Source organism: Orycteropus afer, unplaced genomic scaffold (genome assembly GCF_000298275.1).
Source record: "Orycteropus afer afer isolate SDZICR_OR568_19922 unplaced genomic scaffold, OryAfe1.0 scaffold00311, whole genome shotgun sequence".
Lineage (NCBI taxonomy): Eukaryota > Metazoa > Chordata > Mammalia > Tubulidentata > Orycteropodidae > Orycteropus > Orycteropus afer.
In genome coordinates this window covers 485,517-498,055 of record NW_006921898.1, presented here as the reverse complement: position 1 = coordinate 498,055, position 12,539 = coordinate 485,517, and the positions used below count along the sequence as shown (strand labels likewise).

The 12,539-nt window shown below is 47.6% G+C and overlaps 1 protein-coding gene across 1 annotated transcript in view; it reads right to left on the bottom strand.

Annotated features, from left to right (window-relative positions):
- Window positions 1-12,326, bottom strand: part of LIMD1 (LIM domain containing 1) — a 90,600-nt gene extending 78,274 nt beyond the window's left edge. The window contains exon 1 of the mRNA XM_007951732.1: window positions 10,925-12,326. Coding sequence (XP_007949923.1) covers window positions 10,925-12,326 — 1,402 coding nt within the window. The remainder of the gene's footprint in view (window positions 1-10,924) is intronic.
- Window positions 12,327-12,539: the final 213 nt, after the last annotated feature.

Here is a 12,539-nt window from a genome sequence, read left to right as displayed (position 1 = left end):
TATATATAAGGTAGGTTACTTAACCTCTATGTAGCTTAGTTTCTCTATGTGTAAAATGGGGAAAATCAAATGGGGTTGTTAGGAGGATTATACAAATTTATACATATGAGATGCTCAGAGAAGTGCCAGGTACAGAGTAACTGCTCAAAACATTTTAGCAAAACTCTGAGTCATACTCCAGCTAAAAACCTCTTCTCCTAGGCCCTTTAACCCGTAAGTGAAGCCCATGCATTCTTTCAACAGATATCCACTGAACGCACACTACGTGGGCACTGAGGACAAAGGGAAAGACCAGCTTTCACAGTGCCAGGCCCAGACCACAGTTCTGGATCAAATGACCCAGCAACACAGAGGGCACCACTCCAGCCACAGAGGCAGCCTGGGATGTGCCAGCACAAACAAGAAAGCCGAGCCCCACAAACCAGCGCTCCCAGCTGTCCCCTGCATTAAAGATACCAAGTTTAATGAGCACGAGAGCCTTGAAAGGCCTCTGAGGGCTGATAGTCAGTGCAATACTGTAGCTCACCACATTTGGTTGTTTCCTACAGGAGATATTTACTCCCTTCCAATCTTTTCATTAAACGTACTCCTCAGAGCAGATCAGCCTATAGCTCAGTAAATGATTCTACTTTTGGCCAAAGACCCAAGAATGGCAGCGCATGAGGCATCCTGCACCAATAATGGGCTATGGCCACTCCCTGGCAACTGAAAACCTTCTGAAGAGAATCTTAAATAACACTGATTATTCTAAGGGTGACAGGTGTAGGAGTGATTCATGTTTCTTCTTTTAAGTGCCTGTTTTTTTTTTTTTTTTCAGAGTATCTAAGGAAAAAAATATTACCATTTGCAATGGAAAATATAACTGCAACTAAAAAAAGTTGTTTCATTCTGTAGAGATCTAGAAGGGGAATGGGATGCTAGGACATTCAGCCCCCTGCCTTTCCTGGCTCTCTGCTGCTGCCAGTTATACTACCCAGTTCTTTGTCACTGGGTTAGTTAATATCCAGGCATCCAGTTGTGTACAATGCCACAGTCACAGAGCTCTAGGCCAGCAAGAGACCTCAGAGGTCATGTTGGCTCAGCGCAAGGGTTGAGGGACTGCCCAACGTCATACCCTGGACAGTTGGTAGGATCAGGCCCAGAGCACCTGGTTTCCTGACTCCTAAATGCGGACCCTTCTCCCACAGTTCCATCTCCTATGCAGAAACCATAAATAAATCAACAGATATAAAGAAGCATAACTGGGGTTTGTAAAACCTCTGGCAAGAATGGCCATGTCAGAGATCAGTTTCATGCTCTGGATTACTAATGGAAAGTACAGGAGGACTGGATGGAAAAAACAAGAAATTCTTTCCTGGTCACAGAGAACAGGGCAGAAACATATCATCCCTGAAGCAGACGGACCCCAGAGAGAAAGTGTGACAGGACAAGGCAGATCCCAGGAGAAACCTACATCAGGATCCACCAGGGCTACAGCTCCCGGCAGACCCAGCCTCCCTGAGGATAGGCAGGTTTGGGCAGCCCCATGCTGGACAGAAGGGCATTTGCTGGGGAAAGGTCAGGCCAAGGACCTTGTGCTTAGGATGAACTCAATACCCTCAGAGGACAGCAAAGAGCCTGGTGCAGTGGGAGCACAGTGAACTAAGGCTCAATGGGGCGATATGACAGGGAGGGAAAGGTCCCAAGGCCATTATTTCATTGAAAGTGTGAGGGCCTCAGTTTGACCTTCTTAGTAGCCTTTGCCCTAGCACCACGCCCAGTGCTTAGGGCACAGCACCCCCCAGTTACCATCAAGTCAACTCCAACTCAAGGCAACCCTGCATGTGTCACAGCTGAACTGTGCTCCACGGGGTATTCAATGGCTGATTCTTCTAAAGTAGATTGCCAGGTCTTTCTTCCAAAGTACTTCTGGGTGGACTTGAAACAGTCTCAGGGACACCACCAGCCTCCATTCAACTAGTAATTCGGGTCTTTTTTTTTTATGTTTTTGAATTTTGTTACACCTTTTTCTTCCCACTCTATCCAGGATCTCCAATTTTGATACCTTTCTGAGTAGTTGGCATTGATAGCTGGGTACCATCTAGTTCTTCTGGGCTCAGGGTCATGAAGACTGAGATTCCCATGGACCATCAGGCCCTTGGATAAATTGTTTCCATATGCTTTTCATTTTCTTCACTCTTCTTTGCTCCAGCTGATGGGAGCCCAATAGTTGCATCTTACACGGCCACTTGAAAGCTTCTAAGACCCTTTTAAGTTGCTACTCACCAAAGCAGGATGCAGAACAAGATTTTCATGTACAGAGATGCCAACTGAGCTCAATGTCCCCTGAGACCATGGTCCTGAGACCACAGGCCCAGTGATTCACTCCCTCAAGGTGCTTGGTTGCTGCTAAGAAGCTACTCCAACCTTGTCCTGTTAGTTCTATAATGTATATGGGCATGGAGGATTATCATCCACCAACCTTGTGGTTAGTGGCCAAGCATGTTAACCATTTATACCATCCAGGGGAAAGAGGGGAAGGCCTTCAACAAGATGGATTGACACCGTGGCTACAGCGATGGGCTCAGGTATAGTAGGGATTGTGAGGCTGACACAGGACAGGGTAGTGTTTTGTTCTGTTGTATATAAGGTCACCATAAGTCGGAGACGACTCGATGGCACATAACAACAACAACCACCATCCAGGGACCTCAGTGGTATATCAGGCATTTGACGTATATATGCCTTGTTGATCTGTGGGCTGAGTGAAAAGATGAGCTCTTTCAATGAAATTCAGGAACTTAGTCATCATCTCCCCCTTGAAACCTCAGGAATCTCTGAAGAGAAATGCTTGTGGAGAGAGTGGGTGGGTGGAGATGGTGCTATGGCATATGATGAAAAGTAACATCCCTTCAAAGAATGCAAATGACCAGAATGGCATCCGAGTCCTGACCACTGGTCTCAGGAGCCACCCCCATTGCAGAAGAGAGCCTGGACAGCTCTGGAGGGCATGCAATGGAGCCGCCCTATCCCAACGTCACCAACGCCAGTTATTTCCAGCTGGTGTTTCACTCAAGGAATCTACGCTTATCTCAAAAGGTGCCATAACACACCTAAAATAATTTTTTTTTTTAAGTTTTAAATTTTACTTCAAATAGCATTTGGCTCAAAACTCATCTCTGCTGTAAAAGGTTGGAATTGTGGTTATCTCTAGAAGGCAGGCAATAGTGACTAGACATGGGCATGGGGGGCCTTCTCAGCTGCAGGTCATGTTCTGTTTCTAATCTGGGTGCTGGTTACACAGGTGCATTCACTTTGTGAATATTCATCAAGCTGCACACGTACAATGTGTGTATTATGCTTTAATAAAAAGTAAAAAAGACAAAAATATGTCTGACTAATTTTGAGACAAAGACTACCTGGCCCATTTAAAAAAAAAAAAAATGCACATAGGCTGCCCAATTTTCAAAGGGCTGAGTATCTGCATATCCCAGGGCAAGCACCTGCAAGGCTGTTGTTGTTGTTGTTATGTGCCTTCGGGTCGAACCCGACTCATAGCGACCCCTCCTTGGGTTTCCAAGGCAGTATCACTACGGAAGTAGATTGCCCAACCTTCCTTCCGAGGAGTGGCTGGTGGATTTGAACCTCCAGCCTTCTGGTTAGCAGTCAAGTGCCTTAGGCACTATGCTAGATAGGCAAAATCTTGGATGGTATTTTAAAAAAGCTCATTTGAGCATCATAAATTTACTTCCATGGCAGTCGAAGCCTGGACTCAGTGTGCCCAAATTACAACACCAAAAAAACACTGAAAACCTGTTGCTATTAAGTAGATTCCAACTCATGATGATCTCACACGTTAGAATCCAACTCCATTGGGTTTTCTTGACTGCACTCTCTACAGAAGCAGAGCACCAGGCCTTTCTTCTGTGGCACTGTTGTATGGGTTTGAACTGCCAATCTTTAGGTTAGGAGTCAAGTGCAAACTGCTTGCACCACCCAGGGACCTAAACTGCAGCACAACCTCCTCAAAAGGAATTTTGGCATAAGTTCCCAGGTAAGCTGGCCCCAAATCATACTCAGTCATGCTGGCTATTTACACAGAGCCAGACAGCTAATATCTTCAGCCACCTTCTACTTCAAGTATTTAGTTTATTTACTGAAACACTCAATATTTGGAGAGGCAGATAATTAGGACCTCTGGAGTACACAGACAGGCTCCTCCTGTCCTAGAATTCTCAAGGCACCATTCTCGATTACAGGATTGGACTTATAACTTCCTTCTATACAAAAAATGCTCTGAAACTCTTGTCAATTTTTCACTGACAGCTGGGCTTAAGCCCTCTACTCCAAACATAACGAAAAAGCCAGATAGGAAGTGGTTAAAGAAGGGACTATCAGATGGAAGGAGTAGAAAGAACATGCCAGCATTTGGGCTGCTTATTTAACCTTGCCCATCTCCTGTAAAATGAAATCCAGTGGGGGAAGAGGCAGGGCCCTGGTGGAGGCAGGGCCATTCCCAGGAGAATTCACACCTCCATTATTTTTATCTCCATTATTTTTACTTCTATTATGTAATATCAAGGAGCACTGGTGGTGTAGTGCCTAAGGCATGTAACTACTAACCAGAAGGTTGGCGGTTTAAACCTACCAGCCACTCCTCGGAAGGAAGATTGGGCAATCTACCTCTGTAAAGATTTATTGCCGTGGAAACCCAATGGGGGTGCTATGAGTTGTAAGTGACTCAATGGCAGTGGGTTTTATGTAGTATCAATCTAATGTCCCTTTGGTAGGTACTCAAGACCAATCATACCAGCCAAACCACTGAAAATCATGGCCTAGCCAAGTTGACACATAATCATAACCATCACAGACCCCAAAGGCCACCCAGCCCCACCATCCAAGCAGAGATGGAGAAGGAAAAGCCATGAGTGGTCTGGTGCCCTGAGAGGCATGGAAGCCAGTCACATCACAAGTTAGAGCTGTATGGTCCTGAACAAGTACTGATACACCTTGTTTTATTGAGCTTCACTTTACTGCACTTCACAGATACTGTGTTTTTTACAAATTGAAGGATTATGGCAAACTTGCATTAAGTGAATCTATCAGTGCCCTTTTTCCAATAGCATGTGCTCCCTTCATGTCTCTGGGTCACATTCTAGTAATTCACATAGTATTTCAAACTTTTTCATAATGCCATCGTACATTTAATAGACTACAGTATATTTAATAGTGTAAACATAACTTTCATATGCACTGAAAACCAAAAACTTCGTGTGACTCACTTTATTGCAGTGGTCTGGAACCAAACCTGCAATATCTCTGGGGTATGCCTGTATTTAACCTCTCTGGCCTCAGATTCTCAACTGTAAAATGAGGATGATGGTGCCTACATCATACCTGGCTGTGAGAGCTAACTGACAACAATGTCACAAAGCACTCAACCCAATGCCTGGCACATCACAGGCACTCATAGAACAGTGGCTATTACTAGTATCCTGTTGCCTAAGGCCACAGTAACTGCCCAAAGGACAGGGGCTGTGGTGGACCTCATGATGTACAGCCCAGATCTCTCTCCAGTAAAGGAATTGTTGCTCTAGTTGTGGCCCTCACCTGCAGCCCATACAGGGATTACCTCAGCTGCAGAGAGTCAGCCCACCCAAGGTCACCCCTTTCCCTGAGCAGCCACATCCAATGAGTGACCCATGGGGGCATACGAAGGCCAGGCCATCTCAGGGCAATTCTGAAGGGCTTTTCTGCCTCCAAACTCCATTGGGGTTGCCGAGGTTTGTCAGGCCTGCACCACAGCTGGAGCTCTCCCCACCCAGTCCTGCTCCTCTCCCTCCCTGCACAAGTGTTGATCCCACACAAACACATGCAAAAAACTGTTGCTGTGGAGTCGACTCCTACTCATGGTGACCCCGTGTCTGTCAGGGTAAAACTGTGCTCCACGGGGTTTTCAATGGCTGACTTTTCAGAAGCAGATCATCAGGTCTTTCTTCCAAGGCACCTCTGGGTGGTTGAACCTCCAACCTTTTGGTTAGCACCAGAGTGCTCCACGAGCACTCCACAATAAGCCCCCTGCACACCAAATTCTGTCTCAAGTTGGCTTCCTGGGGAACCCAGCCTGTGACAAGTGGTTTATTTGGGTCTTCTTTCCTTGGAAAGGAAGGAGGGGACCAGTATGAGGAAGACAAGTAGATACAGTGGAGGGGAAGAAGGTCAGGGCAAGATTAAACAAAAGGTGTGATACTCCCTTCACTTTACCTCCACAGTATAAACAAATAATTAAAAAAAACAAACAAAAAAACACTGCTGCCAAGTTGACTCCAACTTATAGCAACCATAAAGAACAGAGCAGAACTGCCCCATAGGGTTTCCAAGACTCTAGTCTTTATGGATACCCTAACAACATTTTCTGGAAGCTCTGGTGGCATAGTGCCTAAGGCATTTGAGTGCTCACCAAAAGGCTGGTGGTTCAAACCCATCTCCTCGGAAGGAAGACTGGGCAATCTACTTCCTTAGAGATATCTCTCGGAAACCCAAGGAGGGGTTGGAATGAGTTGCAATCGACTTGAAGGCAGTGACTTTGGTTTGGTTTGGTATGGAACAACATTCTCCAAGCAGCATCAAGAGTTTGTCCTTAACTCTTTCCTCGTGGACAGAAGGATACATCAGAAAGGTCACAGAGGATGTGAGAGAAGGGAAGGTGGACCCAGGAGGAAGAGAGGAAAGAAACAGCACCTTTGTAGGATCACATTTAAGTAAACCAGAGACAGTGTGGGGATCTCAGAAGACTTTGCTGATGAGCTATCTAGTAACTTGAAACCAGGGTGCTTTCAGATCCCCGTGAGTCCTCAAAGGGGGTAACTGGGTTTCACAAGCTCTTCCCACAATGTCAAACAGCCAAAAGGACCCCTTTTGTCTGACACAGTAAGGATGCCTAGGTAAATTAGCCAAAAAAACCTATTTTATTTTTGGCTAGAATTACAACTTCGACGGCAGCAGTTAAACTATCCTGACCCTCTCTGGCAAGGCCCTTGTACCTTAAACATTTCTCTATTTGTGAAACAACTGACATGCCAGCACAAAGACACATTTTTTGAGATATTCATCAGCAGGTGTTTTCAAGCATGTGAAACAGCAAAACCAAAGTATACTAACAACCAGGCTGGGACTCTAAATGTTGGCCACAGCCTTTCAGACACGTAGCATGGTGGGGAAGGAGCCCTGGTGGCACAAAGTTAAGTTGTTGTGTTGTTATGTGCAATTGAGTCGCACTCAACTCATAGCAACCCCTCCTTGGGTTTCCGAGGCAGTATCACTACGGAAGTAGATTCCCCAACCTTCCTTCCAAGGAGAGGCTGGTGGGTTTGAACCGCCAGCCTTCTGATTAGCAGTCAAGTGCCTTAGGCACTATACTACCAGAGTGCCCCAAAGATTAAGTACTCAGCTATTAACTGAACCCACCCAGTGGCTTTGCAGGAGAAAAGACCTGGCAATCAGCTCCTATAAAAATCAGACAAGAAAACCCTACAGAGCAATTCTACTCTGTCATATAGGGTTGCTATGAGTTGAAAATCAACTCAACATAGCACCTAGCAACAACAACAACAACAACAGCGTGTTGGGAGACAAAATCATCTAAAATGATACCAGACCTCAGGAAGAGAACAACAGCCATGGTGGTAAGCCCCTGAGCTGGTCCAGAACCTCACACGACAGACGAGGGAAGTGAGGCCTGAAACAGCACGTGGTTTGTTCAGGTCCCACAGCAGGGTTGGGCCAGCATTGGATGGTCAGATGAAGCAACCTCCTCTTGCCTCACACAGATCGGAGCTCCATAGCCCAAGCAGGTGGAAAGCAACTAGGCAACATCTATCCAGCACAAAGCCCCAGCCCCACAATCCCACTCCTGGGGGGTTATCCTACAGTTATACTTGTTCCTTGCAGATGAGCACATTTTAAAGGTCCAACAGTGAGGGCTGCTTACGTGACCTGGGGCACATCCACACAGTGGCGACATTGAGGCAATCAACATTGAGGCAATCAACACGTGCTGATGTGGGATAACTGCCAAGACACACTGTTCAGTGGAAATGGCAAAGAGCAGGTGGGGAGCGTGACACTATTGCGAGATAGATATATTTATATTCATTATACCCAGAAGGACACTTGATGACTAACAGGGGTGGGGAGGAGAGCAGTATCTCCCTGGACATGCTTCTACAGCTTCTGAATTTTCTAGGTGAATAGAATGCTTAGTCAAATAATAATAATAAATTCGCTCATTAAAAAGATTTCAAAGTAAAAAAATAAAAATAAACTAAAAAAAAGATTTCAAAGCTATGCCTGGGAGGCCATTTGGTAATGCAGTTGGGCAGTGAGAAGCATGGGCACAGGCGCTAAATGGTCAGGTTTAAACCCAGAACTACCTGTGAGGCTGTGGATAGTACTCAGCTCCCTGAGCTTGAGTTTCTTCATGGGTAAAATGAGCAAAAGGATAGAACCTGTTGCCTAACGTTATTGGGCCAAATAAGTTAAATAGTCAACATCAAGTATCCAGTGCAGGGCATGGATGGGAGCAGCCCCCCAGTAGTCTCCCCCACCCAGAGCATCTGTTCCACAGGTAGATATGCATTATGCTCTCCTCACCTCATTCAAGCCTTTGTTCAAATGCTACCTTCTTGGTAAGACCGTCCCTGACTACTGATTTAAAACCACAAATCTCCTACCTACCCCTGCCCTGCAACTCCACCCACAATCTTATTTCTCTCCTTTGGAAAACAACAACAAAAAAAAACACCACTGCCATCATTTCTGGCTCATAGCAACCCTACAGGACACAATAGAATTGTCCCATAGAGTTTCTAGGGCTAGAAATCTTTACAGAAGCAGACTGCTCCAGCTTTCTCCCACGAAGCGGCTTATGGGTTCAAATCGCCACCCTTTTGGTTAGCATGAGTGTTTAAGCCACTGAGCCACCAGGGCTCCTTTCTCTCCATACAACTTGTTTATTTATTTTGCTCATTTCCTGTCTCCTTCCACAATGTCTTCTTTAGGAGGATTGAGTTTTTTTTCTGTCCTGTTCACTGTTGGAACCTCAAAGCCTAGCAGAGAGCAAGGTACAAGGCAGATGCTCAATAGTTCATGCTCGACAACCAACGTAAAGGTTGGCAATGCACCCAGTGGCACCACAGAACAAGAGCCTGGCAATCTGCCTCCATAAAGATGACAGACAAGAAAACCCTGTGGAGGACAGTCCTGCTATATAACATAGGGATTGCCATGGATCAGGTTGACTCGAGAGCAATGGGTTGTTTAGGTTTTGGTTAGCTGCTATCATCTCTCTGATACAAAATGCAAACTTGCATCCTTAAGTACATTTAACTGCCATTTGTTTCTCATTAACTTTGAAATTAAAAATCAAATAAGAGTTTAAATTAAAATACCCACAATATTTCCAGCTAAATATTATCCCAAAGTGGAATCTGCAAAGAAGAGACAGTTCAGGGTATGATGGTGCTACATGCTAGAAAAATGAACCAATAACAGCAACTCCACCACTGCTGAGTGGTGTGAGAGCTGATTCCCATAAAGATCCTACAGGGAGTGAGGGTTCTGACCAAGGGCCCATGACTTAGACTCGTGTCCCTTTAAGCATTTTGGAACAGAATCATTCAATCATAGAGAGTAAGAGTAGACTGAAAGCAGTAAGCCAGACATCTTCCCCCTCCAGGGTCCTTCTGGCCCATGCTCTCCTCCAATCTACAGAACTGCTGTGCTAGTAGTACTCGGAGTTTCCCAGGGCTCTCAGGCCTCCTGTGGGTAAATCATAACCCCAATTATCCAGAGTCCAAAAGGAAAACACAACCCTCAGATTCTTCTAAGTACAGGCTGCTCTCTAGCTGGCTCTCCTATGAGACAGCTGCATCATTACTCAACAGAAGAATATAGCTACCTTCTTGCTGCATCAAAACCCTGTGTGGAGAAAAAAGGCTGAAACCAGCAGTCTCCAAGAGTTTGTGGTTTTAAAAAGAGAAAAAAACAAAACTGTACTTTTGAGTAACATCAGCAAGGACCATCTTCCGTCCTCTTGTGAGCCACTTCACGCCAGCCCAGCTGCTGGCTGGCACCCAGGGCTGGGGCTGAGTGACGAGGCAGCTAATCCAGCTGTTCTCAAACCATCCCCCACATCAGGACCAGCAAACAATGATGAACTCACTGATTATCAGGTCCCACCCCAGAATTTCTGACTCAGCAGGTCTGGGGTAGCGCTCCAGAATGCACATTTCCAACCAGCTCCCAGGTGAAAAGATGCAGCTGGTCCAGCAACCACACTTCCAGAACCGCTGCTCTAGATCAAAGTCTTCCATGTTGGTACCTGCATCAACTGCACTCAAGTACCTGTGTCAACTGCACTCAAGTACCTGCACGTGCACATGCACACACGCATATGCACACACACACACATATACACACAGTCAGGTACCCCTGCTCCATGCACTGGTCCTCAAATAGCCAGGCCTGCTTGGTCAACATACTGACAGGATGCTCAGGGGGATCTGGCCCTGAACAGTCACTCTCATCCAAGTCCAGCAAGAGTCTGTTTCTTGAAAGAAGCTCACCTGAAACTCCTGAAGTCCAAAGTCACAGCATTTCCTTTTTCTGACCATGATGAAGAGCAGTCCCACCCTATTTCACCCTTCACACATGGGTAACCCCCAGCTGCAAGATCTGCTTTCTGCCCAGGGATGCTTTCACGTTTCTGAATCAGAAGCAGCAGCAGAAAGAGGAAGCCTCCACCCTCCTTGCCACACACACCCCCCCCCCAAGAAAAAAGCAGGCCCCTGGAGGTGAGCTGCAGCATCCTTGGTGCAGTTCACTTCCCCCAAGTACAGGGACCCCATCACCCAACCCTGGGTAACTCCACCAACCTCTCACTCACCAAAGTAATCGGCCTTCGGGTGAGCATCCATCTCCCGCTCCAGATGCTGGGTGAGGGCTTCTAATTTCAATTCGGCGGCCGAGGGTCCGAGCTCTGGGCCAGGCACAAGGGTCTGGCAGGGCAGCCGCACCCTGGGGAGGCTGGGGCTCTCTGAGAACACAGGTCCCAGGCTGCTGTCAGGGGACCAGCCAGGGGGATCCTCTTTACAAGATAATTCAGACAGGGTGGACATCACTGGATGGACAAGGCCGGTGGAGCTGAGCTTGGGACCAGTGCCAGGGTCTATACAGCCAGATTTGGGACCTAGCTTAAAGGCCACATCTATCTGTGAGTTGTCCATGACGGCAGAAGAGGATGATGGAGCAGAACTAGAAAGGTAGGATTTGGGACCATCCTGGAACCAGGGTTGAGGGTCCACAATAGGTTTAGACAACACACCTGAAACCTCACTTTCCACCCCTGAGTTTGTTCTTAGAAGAGCTCCTTGACCAGTGCGGCTCAGGGTCAGGGGTGCTGAGAAGGGGGTCCTAGGCTGAGCGGGCCCTAGGGGAGGTCCATTCTCTGGGCCTGAGGAACGGAGGCCAGAGTTCACCCGCTGGGAAGAGGTAGACCAAGGGCCCACTGGCTTCTCACTACCATGGCTACCAATGCCACCATTGTGGCCACTGAGGCCACTTTCAAACAACTTGTTGGAGCTCTGGGACAGCTGTGGCTGGTACAGACGATGGTTCCCAGAGAGTTTGGGCAGTGATGGGTCACTCCCTGGGGGGCCAGGCCATCCACTTCCTCCTACACTTGGCCTGATGTTAGGGGACACTCCTGGCTCATCGCCCCACTTTGGGCTTGCCAAAGGTAAGTTGTCGTAATAGTCTCCATGAGTGACGCAGGAAGAATCCTCGCAGGTGCCTGGTGGGTGGAAAGCAGACATCTCAGAACTTTCCAGGCTCTCCCCAGAGCCACAGTCCTGACTGCCATGTCTCATGCCACGGGCATACGGCCTGGCCCTCTGCTCCTGGGGTGGGTACAAGGGCTGCCCAGCAGCAATGGTGGCAGCTGCCCCAGGTGCCACTGTAGAGGCAGCAAGAGGAGGCTTGGCGGCACCATCTAGGGTTATCTTGCTGCCCACACCAGCTTCCCGGTGAGCCTGCTGGCCCAGACGGCCACCACCATTGACTGGGCCTTGGCCTCCCCGGGGCAGGGCCTCCTCCTGCAGGAGCTGTTGCTGCTGCTGAAGATGGATTTTGGCCATCTTGGTGGCGAACACCCTGCGTGTTTCCTCAAACTCAGGATTGTTGCCTGCACCCTTGTCCACACGAAAGAGCCCATCCTTGGAGGCCTCATACATGTTCAGGTCCTCGATGAATTTACTGGCCTCCAGGCCCAGGTCATCGTACTTATCCATGTTGCAGCCAAATACTCCGGCTTACTACAGTGCCCCGTGTAAGTGAGGATAAGCAGAGGAGAGGGAATGCTGAGCGAACGCCGGGGAAGGTCCTGGACTCAAGTCCAGCCCAGCGCAGTTAAAGACTTCCACCTGTCCAGCATGAAAGTCATGGTCCCAAGCCTTGGAGTCCAGCCGTTTAGGCCTCAAGGCCAGGTGGAAGAAGTTTGCTTA